The following is a 12855-nucleotide window of genomic DNA, read 5'->3' as shown; positions in this document are numbered from 1 at the left end:
ACAGGGCCCCAATAAATGCAACAGAAGGCATGATAGTTTTAATTTTAATGTTTATCAGGTGAACGTATTGTGGTGAGTCCAAGTTGGCAGTTGATAGTGATCATTTCATATTCCAGAATGGTAGATACATTGAGGATGAAGTTTGTGCAGCTGGTACTGCTCCATGATGAGTCGTAGCTACTTGACAGCCTCTGCTGCACACTCGTAGATTTACTCCTGGCTGGTCAATGTAGATTTTGGATTTAGAATTGGATTTCCCTTGGAGTATACCTTGGGGTAGGATTGAAAAAGAGGACCCACTCAATGTGGGGGCAGCAAACGGGATATGTAAATGTCACTTTGGAAGGCACGATTCACTGCAAAACTTGAGGCGACAACAAACAACAACAGTAAGCAAAACAAAAAGGGAAGGATACACAAAGAAAAAGCCCTGGCCTGGGTTGAACCCTGGGACCTGGAGAGAAACAAAAAAGGGCAAAATAAGAGGTAGGCACGCACCGATCCCATTGCGTCTCTTCAAAGCCTCCTCATCTGTTTCCCCCCCCCCCGTTTGGTCAAGGCCAATACCATCCATTCGGGGGATTTGGTGACAGTCAGTACTCATTTACCCCTCTTAACCTTGCTTGATCTAATACTGTCCTCCCACGCAGTGCATCCATACCTTGTAAACATCAGATAAGAGCACACCTTGATCTACTAATACTTCGCCATGGTCGAGGTTGCAATTCCTTCATACTTTGCATTGCGCACTACAGTAAATGATACACATTGAAACCAAATAAGTCTATAACGATCATTCGATTTATAAATTTATGAACACGAACATGAAATCTACAGACCCTTCGCCTGCTTAGCCTCAGCAAGCGCCTCCTTCAGGGCACCAAGAGCATTATCAATATCCTTACGGTTAGGATCAGAGATACTAACACCCATATGACCGAAACGGATATACTTAGTAGCAATCTCCTTGTGCAGACCAGCTGCGAAGATAACGCCGCGCTTCAGCAGACCAGGTAGGACATCTGCAGGGGCCAGACCCTCAGGCAGGTACATGGCAGTCATACCGTGAGCCTGGGCATCCGGGCTAGGAGCCAGCTGCTTAAGACCAAGCTCCGCAACCGCCGCCTTAACCTTATCGGAAGCCTGGGTGTGAATAGCAAAGGTATCCTTCATGCCGCGCGCGGTGATCTGGCTCAGCGTAGTGTGCAAAGCGTGCACGAGCTGCGTGGGGGGAGTGGCGAAGTAGCTCGGCTTGTTGTTCTCGTAATTCTGCATGATGGGGAGCCACTTCTCGATGCTGGCGTAGTAAGTAGCGGCGGGGGTCTTGCGGGACTGCGAGGCCTGGATCGCGCGGCCGGAGAGCATGACGATGCTCAGACCGGGTGGGCACCCGATGGCCTTCTGGGAAGCGGTGACGACGGCATCGAGGTCCCACTGGTCGAAGGTGATTTCCTCGGAGCCGACGCTGCAGACGCCGTCGACGACGACGAGGGTGTTGGGGCTGACGCGGCGGGTGATTTCGGCCACGCGCTTGATGTCGTTGAGGACGCCGGTTGAGGTGTCGACGTGAGTGATTGTGATGACCTTGTAGGGCTTGGATTGGAGGGCTTTCTCGACTTCTTCGAAGGCGGGCCGCTCGCCGATGGGGCAGCGGAGGTGGTCGACGTTGGCGCCGTAGGTGGTGAGGCAGGCGCCGAAGGCGTCGCCGAAGTAACCGGTGTTAAGGACGAGGGCGTTCTCGCCGCGCTCGACTAGGTTGGCGGAGACGAGGTCCCAGCCGAGGGTGCCGCTGCCGGCGATGATGAAGGGCTGTGCGGCGGGGTCGGTGGACTGGAAAAGCTTGCGGGTGAGGGAGATGGTCTCGCCGAAGACCTTGACGAAGCCGGGAGCGACGTGGCTCTCACTGGAGGGGGGCAATTGATGTTAGTGGGGATGATGGGAATGGAGGGGCATTCGAGAGTAGAGGTGGAATAACTCACGCATAGTGGGACATGGACTGGAGGACAGCATCATCGAACTCGATGGGGCCCGGGATGAGCAAAGTGTTGTGAGGGGCTTGAGTAGACATGTTGGATTGGGGTTGGGGCTCGGGGGGAGGTGAAGGAGGAATGGAACGGTCGACAGGTTTATATTCAACGTCGTCAGGAGCGAGAGAGTTTCTTTCGGTCGAGAAGGGAGTGTTCAGTTCAGGCAACGGGAGGCGCTGGTCCAGGTGTCTGGAGATCAGGCTCAATCGTTGCTGGGTGGATTTGGTCGACATCCGATTGCGGCGGGGTGTGCGGCGGGGTAATTGGTTGGAATTGCTGTGGTTGGGTCGTCCCTTGGGTGATTTGCTTGTGAATTCCCGAGGGAAACTGGCGTAGCTGGTACTTTGCGCTGTTGGAGTATCGGGGATCGCCGCCGAGTCACCCGGGGAGAGTCGCGAGAGATGAGAGGGGATTGGTTGCGTCGGAGGACAGCCGAAGTATACCACTCGGAAGGGATTGCGAAGGATGGAGTGGAGTGTAATGAAAGAGGAGAAGGGGCCTATTTATTATAGAAGGGGAGGGTTGAATATCTGAGGAAATTTCTTGCCCGGTGAAGTGCTAGTGACGGCCGGGGCCGATGAGAGATGAGAAGGGGAGGTGAGGAATGAACTACCATTTTGAGCGGGAAGACGAGGATCGGAATCATTCTATATTCTATGTGAAGATTCTATACTACGATAATCTGTGTACAGATTATACCCCGTAGAAGTTATACCACATAGTATGCATACAACTGTATACAATTGCATGGTTACTACGGGAGGCCATCCGATATCGTTGGAGTGGAGATGTAGATATTATACACAGATTAGTATATCATGATAATTATTAATACAGAGAGTATATTATAATAATTACATACTAGTAGATTATATTACTACACAATTGTTACTATTAGTACAATCTCGTCTGTGGTGAAGTATACCATTCTGTACCATACTCATAGTAACTATCTCAACCACCTACTAACTCGTAGTAGGTAGTATTACTACTGGGATATACCACACTATACACCGTACTCACCATTCTAGAGATCCTAGCACTCGGAGAGCTCCGCAAAACACTCAATTCCCCAGATCTCAGGCCCAGCCGACCCGAATTCCAATCGGACGAGAAAGAGTGTTCAAAAGTTCGGGGCGATGAACCAACCAGATCGTCTCCGCGCTAATCCCGACTCCGCAAACCCCCATTCTCCCTCCCCTCCTTACTACTGGTAGTAGCTGCTGAGAGCTTGTCCTAGAGCTCCTCCCATTCTAGCCATGACCGCCCGTCTTGTCCTGGTCATCGGTGACCTATTCATTCCCGACCGTGCTCCTGTGAGTTTGGATCTGATTCCTCCAGTTCCTCCCAGACTATCCCCTTACTGTGTTGTCCCACTAACCACCGCCTAGGATCTCCCACCCAAGGTATGCCTTCACCTATCATCGACACCCGCCCTCACCGAGACCTCGATCCAGACCTAACAATTGACCCCTCGCCTTCTTTGATAGTTCCGGAAACTCCTCTCCCCGGAAAGATCGGCCAGATCTTATGTCTGGGCAACTGCACCGACCGTGAGACCTATGAGTACCTCCGCGGGGTCGCCCCGGACCTGCAAATGGTCAAGGGCGACTTTGACGTTGACTCGCCCAACCTCCCCGTCTCAAAGATTGTTGAACATGGAAACCTGCGGATCGGATTTACTCATGGCCACACCATCGTCCCGAATGGCGACGCCGACGCCCTCTTGATCGCTGCCCGCCAAATGGATGTCGACATCTTGCTCTGGGGCGGTACCCATCGCTTCGAGGCATTCGAGATGGAAGGTCACTTCTTTATCAACCCGGGAAGCGCCACGGGTGCTTTGAGCTCCGGATTCTGGCCAGATGGTGAAGAGCCGACACCGAGCTTCTGCTTGATGGATGTGAGTCGGCGCAATACAAGTAGGATATGATATACGTGGATGCTAATACCATGACAGATCCAAGGTGATGTCCTCGTCCTCTACGTCTACCAGCTCAAGACCGACGCCAACGGTATCGAGAATGTATCTGTTGAGAAGGTCTCCTTCCGCAAGAACCGCGCGCCGGATGCTGCGACTGCGACGACCGCGGCGGCGGCACCAGCACCGGCCCAGGCTGCTGCAACTGCGGACTCGTGAATCTGGACAACCATGATTTGTTAGCTCGACCTATCCTATATTCTTTACCCTGTACATAGTCTCTTTGTTCCTGCATACTGTACTGTTTGGCCTCGTCGATGTTTTGCTCGCAATGGAATGATACCTACCGAGGTATTCATAGAATTAGTGTAGCCAGATTACAACCTGCTCTGTGTAAGCTGATTTCAAGCTACGCTCAATCAATCATTAACTCACATTTTATCATAAATTAACCCTCGTTCTACAAATCTCTAAATAAAAGCACGGTAGTCTAGGTATCTAGGTACCAACCCTCGATGCTCACAGCCTAGCATTACCGCATCTGGTCTAGCGTCACGAGCCAAAGCCAGCGCGCCTCATCCGCCCCGCATGGAAAGATCTCCCGTGGACCTTCACGTCCTTCTTTGACGACCATTCTTTCAGGGCTTCCAATCGCCCGCATTGTTCCACTTCTTCTTAATTTACTTCTAGCACGACATTACCCCTCCCTTCCCCATTCGCCTTATACCACCAGTCGCCCTATCCTTGCCGCTGCCCGACAACCCGACATATCAATCGATCCCGTTTCCATTTCTTCACATCTCACATAATGTCCGCCGAAGGAGCAGAGCTCAAGGATGAGCAGATTCCCACCCAGGAAGAGGGGGTTGATGACGAGGTTCGTGTGATCAAAGATATTTCCACTCCAGCAACCACGACTCCCGTGCGACGAAGCGATCCCGCCCAGGTAGCTTTGGAGTAGTCGAGTCGAGCTTTGGTTGAAGCCTCCCCCCCCCAAGTCAAGCCAAGCCAAGCAAACGACCACCACAACAACTACTACTCAATGCAAGGCAACGCAAAGCAAATCACGATGAAATCGCCGGCTAATACGGATATCCAATGTTCCAGGAAGAAATCGCCGCGATGAAGCGCCGGGTCGCCGAGATGGAGTCCGAAGCTGCCAAGCTGAAGGAAATGCAACAGTCCCTCGACGCAGAGGCCGAAGGTCTCCAAGAGAACAAGGAAGATATCGATGCCCGGAGCGTCTTTGTCGGTAATGTGGACTATGGCGCGTCGCCGGAGGAGATCCAGTCGCATTTCCAGACCTGTGGTTCCATCAACCGAGTCACGATTCTGTTGGATAAGTTCAGTGGCCAGCCGAAGGGGTGAGTTTCGCAGCATGCACCTGCACAGCGCGGAAGTGAAGAGAAGGTGGATTGGATAGAACAATGCTGATCTATTTATCTGAGTAGATATGCCTACGTGGAATTCTCCGAGCCGAGTCTCGTCGCCAATGCGCTGGTTCTGAACGAGAGTGTCTTCCGTGGTCGCAACTTGAAGGTTTGTTCCCTTGTCTTTCATCGTTCTATTGGTATTGGTGTTAGGGACTGGGCTAACCGCTGTCTACTTCTCCCCCCTTTCTAGGTTACCCCTAAGCGTACCAACTTGCCCGGTATGACTCGCGGTCGTGGACGAGGTGCATTCCGTGGAGGACGTGGGCGAGGCCGTGGCACCTACCGCGGTGGTGGCTTTCGGGGACGCGGTCGTGGCTATGCTCCTTACTAAAGAGGGACAAGAGTTCGCCGGCACCCGATGAACCCGGCGTTAACCATCAATCTGTGCCCACTATTTCTCTCTTCTCTCTCCCATGGGGAATCTGGCTATGGAGTTCAGAGGTTAGGCTAGGCTATAGGGAATGTACAATAACGAGTCTTTGCTGGGCTCGATGTGTAATCATGGAATGACTACTCCGTACGAGGAGGGCAAAACCATCGAAACCATTTCCAGTTGTAGATGAAGGGAGTAAGCATGCTTTAGAGTAGCTGCAGTATCAATTTCGCTGCCTAGTCCAAAGACCAAGTACCAAAGCACTAGTAATGGTACTAAAGTAGTCCAAAAGCAGTCCTAGTCCTATTATTATCAAGGCTCGCCACTGGCCATCCCGCCCGCACCCGCTCAGATTTGACCTGCCCAGTATTACGTACGCCAGATCAACGAACAGAGGTTTCCAGTGTGGCTGAGGTAGTTATTGTATTAACAGTCATTGTATGAGCAGGATTGAATTCAACTTGGCAGTGGTTTTAGTCTCGTAGTTGAGCAGTGCAGTTGCAGTTGCAGTTGTTACCCACCTCCTCCACTCAGCCCAGCCCGGCCCTTCCATTCTCCTTCTCCTCTTCTCCTCCTTCAACCTCCCTCAATCTCCCCTCCTCCACTCATCACGCCCACCACGTCATTCTGAGATTGGTTGTTATCCCTCCTTTCTTGTGCATGCGCATTCCTGTCTCGCATCGGGCTTGATTGATCGGTCCTTTCGCTTTTGACGTGCTTGTCAACTCATTCAGGGCATCATGGCATCCAACCTGCCAGCGTACGTCTTCCACCTCATCCTTTGGCCCCCTTTCCTTCCTTCCCCTCCATCGCACTATTGTTTCACTGGCTGACATTCTTTTTTTGCAATTTCTAGCCAGCCCAACCTTCGGGTCACGAGTAAGACTACCTCTTTCCTCTTGAGTCCCGGCGCCCTGCATTAGGCGGGACGCTGCGGGGTCCGCCTTCGATATCAGACTGACTAAATGATAATAGTTATCGCGGCCGACGGTCTCTACAAACGTGATGTCTTTCGTATGTTCTTTCCATCACCATGATCCTCTGGCAACATTTTCTATCATCGATTCGAGACGTTGCCCGGTCGAGCGTGGATGATTATGAGCGGCGGGGGTAGGCTGACCAACAACTTTCACCATTACAGGATTTCCCGACCCATTCGCTGTGGCCACTGTCGGAGGCGAGCAAACTCACACGACCTCGGTGATCAAAAAGACCTTGAATCCATACTGGAATGAACCTTTCGATCTGTACGTCGCAGCCCCCACTTTTTGCCGCGAGCTTTGGTCTCGGTGTGATGGTGATCCCCGGACGGCGTGGTGTTAACCGGTGATTTTTTTATCAAAATAGGAAAGTCAACGAAGACAGTATTCTCGCGATTCAAATTTTCGACCAGAAGAAGTTCAAGAAGAAGGATCAGGGATTCCTCGGCGTCATCAACGTACGGATCGGCGATGTGATCGATCTACAGATGGGTGGTGATGGTATGATGCGATCGAATCGTGACGAAAAACTCGGCAAGGAACACTTTGTGCTAACTCTTGCTTCCCTTCCAGAAATGCTCACTCGCGACCTGAAAAAGTCCAATGATAACCTCGTGGTCCATGGCAAGCTGATCATCAACCTGTCAACTAATCTCGAAGCACCTCACCCCAACCAGCAGAATGGACTTCGACCTCAACAGGCTCAGTCTTCTACATCCAGTGGCCTTGTCCCGCAAATCGCAGTACCCTCGTCGCAATCCCAGGCCGGTCCTAGCCATCTCGACACTTCTTCCACCCCTGCCGCATCAAGTTCTTCGCTCAACAACCGCGCGTCGACCAGTGGGCCCCCTCCACCAGCCAATGGAGCCCCGCCCGGTGTCGGCGCCGCATCGCGTGCAAATTTGAGTTCATTCGAGGATAGTCAGGGTCGACTCCCCGCGGGCTGGGAGCGAAGGGAAGATAACTTGGGACGGACATACTACGTCGACCATAATACGCGAACTACCACCTGGTCAAGACCATCGGCCAACTATAATGAGCAGAGTTCCCGCAATGAGCGCGCCGCCAACATGCAACTGGAGCGTCGCGCCCACCAGAGTCGAATGCTACCAGAAGATCGCACCGGCGCCAGCTCGCCCAATTTGCCGGAAGGCCAAAGCACGCCGCCGCCAGGTGCTCCTCCTCCTGCTGCTGCACCGAGCGCTGGGGGTTCAGCCCCTGGATCTCACGCCAATGCCGTTTCCATGATGGCAACGGGAGCCACCACTGCAGGCACTGGAGAGCTCCCGCCAGGATGGGAGCAACGATCTACGCCCGAGGGCCGCGCATACTTTGTGGACCACAATACTCGCACTACGACCTGGGTCGATCCTCGCCGGCAGCAGTACATCCGCATGTACGGTCAGAACCAAAACCAGGGTGGAAACAACACCACCATCCAACAGCAGCCCGTGTCTCAATTGGGCCCCCTACCCAGTGGTTGGGAAATGCGTCTCACGAATACTGCTCGAGTGTACTTTGTCGACCACAACACCAAAACTACCACTTGGGACGATCCCCGATTGCCCTCTTCTCTGGACCAGGGTGTTCCCCAGTACAAGCGTGATTTCCGCCGCAAGCTGATCTACTTCCGATCCCAACCCGCTTTGCGAATCATGTCTGGTCAATGCCATGTCAAGGTTCGCCGTAATAATATCTTCGAAGACTCCTACGCCGAGATCATGCGCCAGAGTGCTTCCGATCTGAAGAAGCGCTTGATGATTAAATTCGATGGGGAAGACGGTCTGGATTATGGTGGTCTTTCTCGGTATGCGCCCTCCTCATCCCTGAAGCTTTCTTTGCGCTGGGCCTGGCTAATATTCTTAGTGAATTCTTTTTCCTTCTCTCTCACGAAATGTTCAACCCCTTCTACTGCCTTTTCGAATACTCCGCCCACGATAATTATACCCTTCAGATTAATCCTCACTCTGGTGTCAACCCCGAGCATCTCAATTACTTCAAGTTCATCGGTCGTGTTGTCGGCCTGGCGATCTTCCACCGTCGCTTCTTGGATTCCTTCTTCATCGGTGCTTTCTATAAGATGATGCTGAGGAAGAAGGTGACTCTCCAAGATATGGAGGGTGTGGACGAGGATTTACATCGAAATCTGGCGTGGACTTTGTACGTTTCCATTTCCTCAAGAAATTCATGACACCCAATACTAATCCCCGGCAGGGACAATGACATCGAAGGAATTGTCGAGCTCAGCTTCTCTGTCGACGATGAGAAGTTTGGCGAGCGTCGCACTATTGATTTGATACCCGGCGGAGAGGAAATCAACGTCACCAACGAGAACAAGCCGCAGTACATTGAGTGAGTTATTCACAATCTTTGCATAATTGGATTTTGACTAACAAATTCTAGATTGGTTACGGAATGGAAGATTGTCAAGCGAGTGGAGGAGCAATTCAACGCATTCATGTCCGGCTTCAACGAGCTGATTCCCGCGGATCTGGTCAACGTCTTTGACGAGCGTGAACTGGAATTGCTGATCGGTGGTATCGCCGATATCGACGTGGATGACTGGAAGAAGCACACCGATTACCGCGGTTACCAGGAGCAGGACGAGGTCATCCAGAACTTCTGGAAGATTGTCCGCACTTGGGACGCGGAGCAGAAGTCGCGTCTGCTCCAGTTCACCACCGGTACCTCGCGTATCCCCGTCAACGGTTTCAAGGACTTGCAAGGTTCGGACGGTCCCAGACGATTCACTATCGAGAAGTCAGGAGATCCTGCCGCTTTGCCCAAGTCGCACACCTGTTTCAACCGTCTTGACCTACCGCCCTACAAGACTCACGACGCCCTGGAGCACAAGATGTCCATTGCAGTAGAGGAAACCCTTGGATTTGGACAGGAATAGAGAAAGCTTGGCTAAACCTGCAATAAACGCCGCCCCCAGCCAGATCAGATCAGATTATCTCCCTCCAGCTCCAGCTCCATACCCCTGCCGTTGTTTTTCCTTCTCAAATCCATCATCATTTTCTTCTCTCTCCAAGTTCTTCTTGCCCTCGGCCTACGATACCGCCCGTCGACCTGAGCATCTCATTTTCCTCTCACACAAACACGCGCCTACATACCAACCTCTCTCGTTTTATTCCATACCCCCGGAACAAATGGCCTCATGTCTATCTTGTTGGTTGTGAATCTTCGAGATAGACACGAGGGCCATTCCTTGTTCGTGTCGATCGTTGCTTTATCTTACGCGCGCCACTTGGTTTATCGAAGGGATCGGATTGGGCGTATGCGATTCTGATCGAAAATCACCGAGCAGACGGGCTGGGATTCAGGCTTGTGGTGCTTCGTCCAATATGTGCGCGCCCATGCCAATCTAATTACCGCAGTTTTACCGCAATTCCGAATCCGATCCCGATCCCGATCCCAGTTCCAATCCCAATTCTGATTCTAATCAAGTATGGCCCAGCATGATGTCTGCCTGTTCTTTCTCTGGTCTCGCTTTCTGGCGGCGCTCTTGTATATAGGTTTCCTCTTTCCTCCTTTGTCTCTCTGTAACATCGTGAGCACGAAATGTATTCTCGTCTTGGCGGGTCTTTGGTCCTGAGTGTCTTAGGTATCTCGTACTGGTACTTTACTTGCAACTAGTAGGCTTCTTAGGCTGAATCGTAATATCTGATTCTTGAAGTTACTTTGCGTAGGGACTCAAATATGGGCTGGATTCTAGATTGTCGGATAGGGCCGGGCTATCCTGTACACCTGGATTCTTGCATTTAGCCCCCAAATACTACTAGTACTCAGCACGCCTTGCACTAGCATTTCGCACTCTTCCTTGGCATTGTACTTTTTCAGCCTTGCCAGCTCACCCACCCGGTCCGAGTCCGTCTCGGCGCCGGTGACGGGGACGGGGACCCTGGAAGATGGATCAGATCAAAGGGGACAACGTTCGACTTGGCAGGTAATTCAATTATTGAAAAAGATATGGCGACGAGAAGTCCGTCTCGATGTAGATGGTCTTTGTCCTATTAGTAGTCGCGGTTCGATCTGGAAGGACTGGTTCAACAGTGGTCCTCTTGGCATGAACACCCAGGCGCTTGAATACTTTACAACCATGCCTGCTATCCATGAAGCCAGTGACCTCTGATAGAATATTTACAAGGTTCTCAGATATTGGGTTGTTTGAATGGATCATCACTGCAAATATCCAGCCGCATAGCCCACCGCCACAAGTCAAGACTAGATATCGTTGAACATGATCACTCCTATACCATACTTACATTGGCTTTCGAATCAACAGGATAAAACCCAACCAATAAGTAAGCATAGCCCTGAAAGGGCTGAAAGGGAACCATAATGCAGAGAAAGCGCATTGGCACAATATTTCCATTTCACCCGAGACGGTGAGGCGGATCCAATTACCGAATTGCTCAGCTGGACGATCCACCACGTCATGACACAGGTAGCTAGGTAATAGTTAGCATCCCGCCTCCACACCCGCACGAGCACGCGCCCCAAGCCAGATTAAGTCTCAACGAAATTCTGGAACACTCTCCTTAAAGAAGACCCCAAGCCCGGCACAATGCGGGGGTGGAGAAAAGGGCCCAACGACCCGCCAATCCTTCTACATGCGAGGAACAACTACGAGAATGGCGCAAAATGGCGCTAGCGATGGGCCCTGAAGGGATTTGCCAAGGTGTTTTGGCAATTTGGTGAACCTGCTGACACCTCCGGGAGTCAGCTGATTCTAAGGGGGAAATCCCTGGTATTGCGTGCGTTTGGGGAATTACGTAAAAGTAGCTGCAGTTAAGTCCAGGGACGGAATGGAATGTTGGATTATAGGGTATTGGGCATTGGGGATTGGAATCGGTGAAGCTGACGGAGGGGTTTCGGCTCTGTTTAAGAAGGGCCTGATGTCCGTTTGGGAAAGTGGGTGATTTTTTGAAAAATTTACCTAGTAAGTTCAACTTTTGTCTTCCTCCTCTCCTACGTTGAATGAACTTCAAGTTTGTGGTCGGATTCCTTGAAAGAGAATTGTTGGGCTTGGCTTAGCCTAGACGTCACCCCGCTGATATCTCCAAGTTTCCCAAAAAATAGCCTCTCTTTAAATAGGTCAGGCATTGATACTATAACCCCAGAAAGATCTATCTCCTATTTAGCCAGCTTGTCGAATTCATCTAGCGTGACACAAACCCGACCTCACTGAATCATGGAGCCTGGAAACCTTGAAAGACCTTTCAAAGTATCCATTGTCGGCGATGCAGGGGTTGGCAAGGTAGAACGCGGCAAAGCATAAGCTTCTTGTGGTAACTAGCACGGACAAGATATTGACTATTCTTGTAGAGCAGCTACATCAAAAAGCAGTTCTCGCCGGATTTCAATCGAGACTACCTCCAAACAGCTGGCTATGAAGTATCCAGCTGGTCTCAGGAATATGGTATGCATACATCTATCCATCCACTTAGCTCAATCCGAATTTCGTGAAATAAGCTGACAGATAACCTGCTCTGTCCTTTTTAGTCCGCTGGTCCTGTGAACCTAGAGCTTTGGGATGTATCCGGCAGCCAAAGTAAACTCCAAGACCGGCAGTCATGGCTAAAGAATAGCGACGCGGCGATCATAATGGTCGACCTAGCACAACCAACTACTTTCGAACACGCCCTTCGCTGGTACGGTGGGTGTCGCCGTTTTTCCACTGGTCATGAATAAATAGTTCCTTTTTCTGACAGTTGCTCACATAGAGGAACTACTATTGGCAAATCCATCGGGCCTACCTGTTGTCGTATGTACATGGAAGCCCGTGCCCAAAGATCAGCTGCTGGATGTAGACCCCGAGGCGCTTTTTTGGCTCGGCGAGACAGAAAATGTGCAGTTCTACGATGTTGCATCTGATATTTCACGCTTTGATCAGCCGCTTTTGTGCATTGTGCGGAAATTGATGAACGATCCCGATGCGGTATGTAATGCTGGATATTGTCGGAGACTGTATGATGCTAATAGTAGACAGAGATTTTGGTTTCCTTATACACTAACTGATGACGATTTGGAGATACATGATTGAGGGGAGGAGAGGGAGTAGTAACGTGCTACAATTGTTTCAGACAATCAATACTTTGATTAGGCCTTCCCTCTA

General features: G+C 51.2%; 5 protein-coding genes across 5 annotated transcripts; 4 read left to right on the top strand and 1 right to left on the bottom strand.

Moving 5' to 3' along the window:
• Positions 1 to 831: 831 nt before the first annotated feature.
• On the bottom strand, positions 832 to 2260 carry N7533_011103 (alanine--glyoxylate transaminase; the record flags this gene model as incomplete). Its single annotated transcript, XM_057107753.1, has 2 exons — positions 832 to 1903; positions 1980 to 2260. The coding sequence occupies 2 exons, from the start codon at positions 2258 to 2260 to the stop codon at positions 832 to 834; spliced, it is 1353 nt and encodes a 450-aa protein (XP_056955131.1).
• A 1026-nt stretch (positions 2261 to 3286) lies between these two features.
• N7533_011102 (vacuolar protein sorting-associated protein 29) lies at positions 3287 to 4167 on the top strand (the record flags this gene model as incomplete). The annotated part of the gene is made up of 3 exons (XM_057107752.1): positions 3287 to 3347; positions 3419 to 3930; positions 3988 to 4167. 3 exons carry the CDS (start codon positions 3287 to 3289, stop codon positions 4165 to 4167), a joined length of 753 nt encoding a protein of 250 aa, XP_056955130.1.
• Positions 4168 to 4756: 589 nt separating this feature from the next.
• Positions 4757 to 5712, top strand: N7533_011101 (polyadenylate-binding protein; the record flags this gene model as incomplete). The annotated part of the gene is made up of 4 exons (XM_057107751.1): positions 4757 to 4894; positions 5056 to 5312; positions 5400 to 5487; positions 5572 to 5712. The coding sequence occupies 4 exons, from the start codon at positions 4757 to 4759 to the stop codon at positions 5710 to 5712; spliced, it is 624 nt and encodes a 207-aa protein (XP_056955129.1).
• A 782-nt stretch (positions 5713 to 6494) lies between these two features.
• N7533_011100 (NEDD4 family E3 ubiquitin-protein ligase) lies at positions 6495 to 9633 on the top strand (the record flags this gene model as incomplete). Its single annotated transcript, XM_057107750.1, has 8 exons — positions 6495 to 6514; positions 6611 to 6633; positions 6730 to 6768; positions 6896 to 7001; positions 7102 to 8541; positions 8601 to 8894; positions 8949 to 9086; positions 9138 to 9633. The coding sequence occupies 8 exons, from the start codon at positions 6495 to 6497 to the stop codon at positions 9631 to 9633; spliced, it is 2556 nt and encodes an 851-aa protein (XP_056955128.1).
• Positions 9634 to 11931: 2298 nt separating this feature from the next.
• N7533_011099 (GTP-binding nuclear protein gsp1/Ran) lies at positions 11932 to 12783 on the top strand (the record flags this gene model as incomplete). The annotated part of the gene is made up of 5 exons (XM_057107749.1): positions 11932 to 11997; positions 12066 to 12159; positions 12265 to 12396; positions 12464 to 12678; positions 12730 to 12783. 5 exons carry the CDS (start codon positions 11932 to 11934, stop codon positions 12781 to 12783), a joined length of 561 nt encoding a protein of 186 aa, XP_056955127.1.
• Positions 12784 to 12855: the final 72 nt, after the last annotated feature.

Source organism: Penicillium manginii (assembly GCF_028828005.1).
Source record: "Penicillium manginii strain IBT 31320 chromosome Unknown utg000008l:1.0-3226943.0:1.0-3228205.0, whole genome shotgun sequence".
NCBI lineage: Eukaryota > Fungi > Ascomycota > Eurotiomycetes > Eurotiales > Aspergillaceae > Penicillium > Penicillium manginii.
This window is presented reverse-complemented; position numbering and strand designations above follow the sequence as displayed.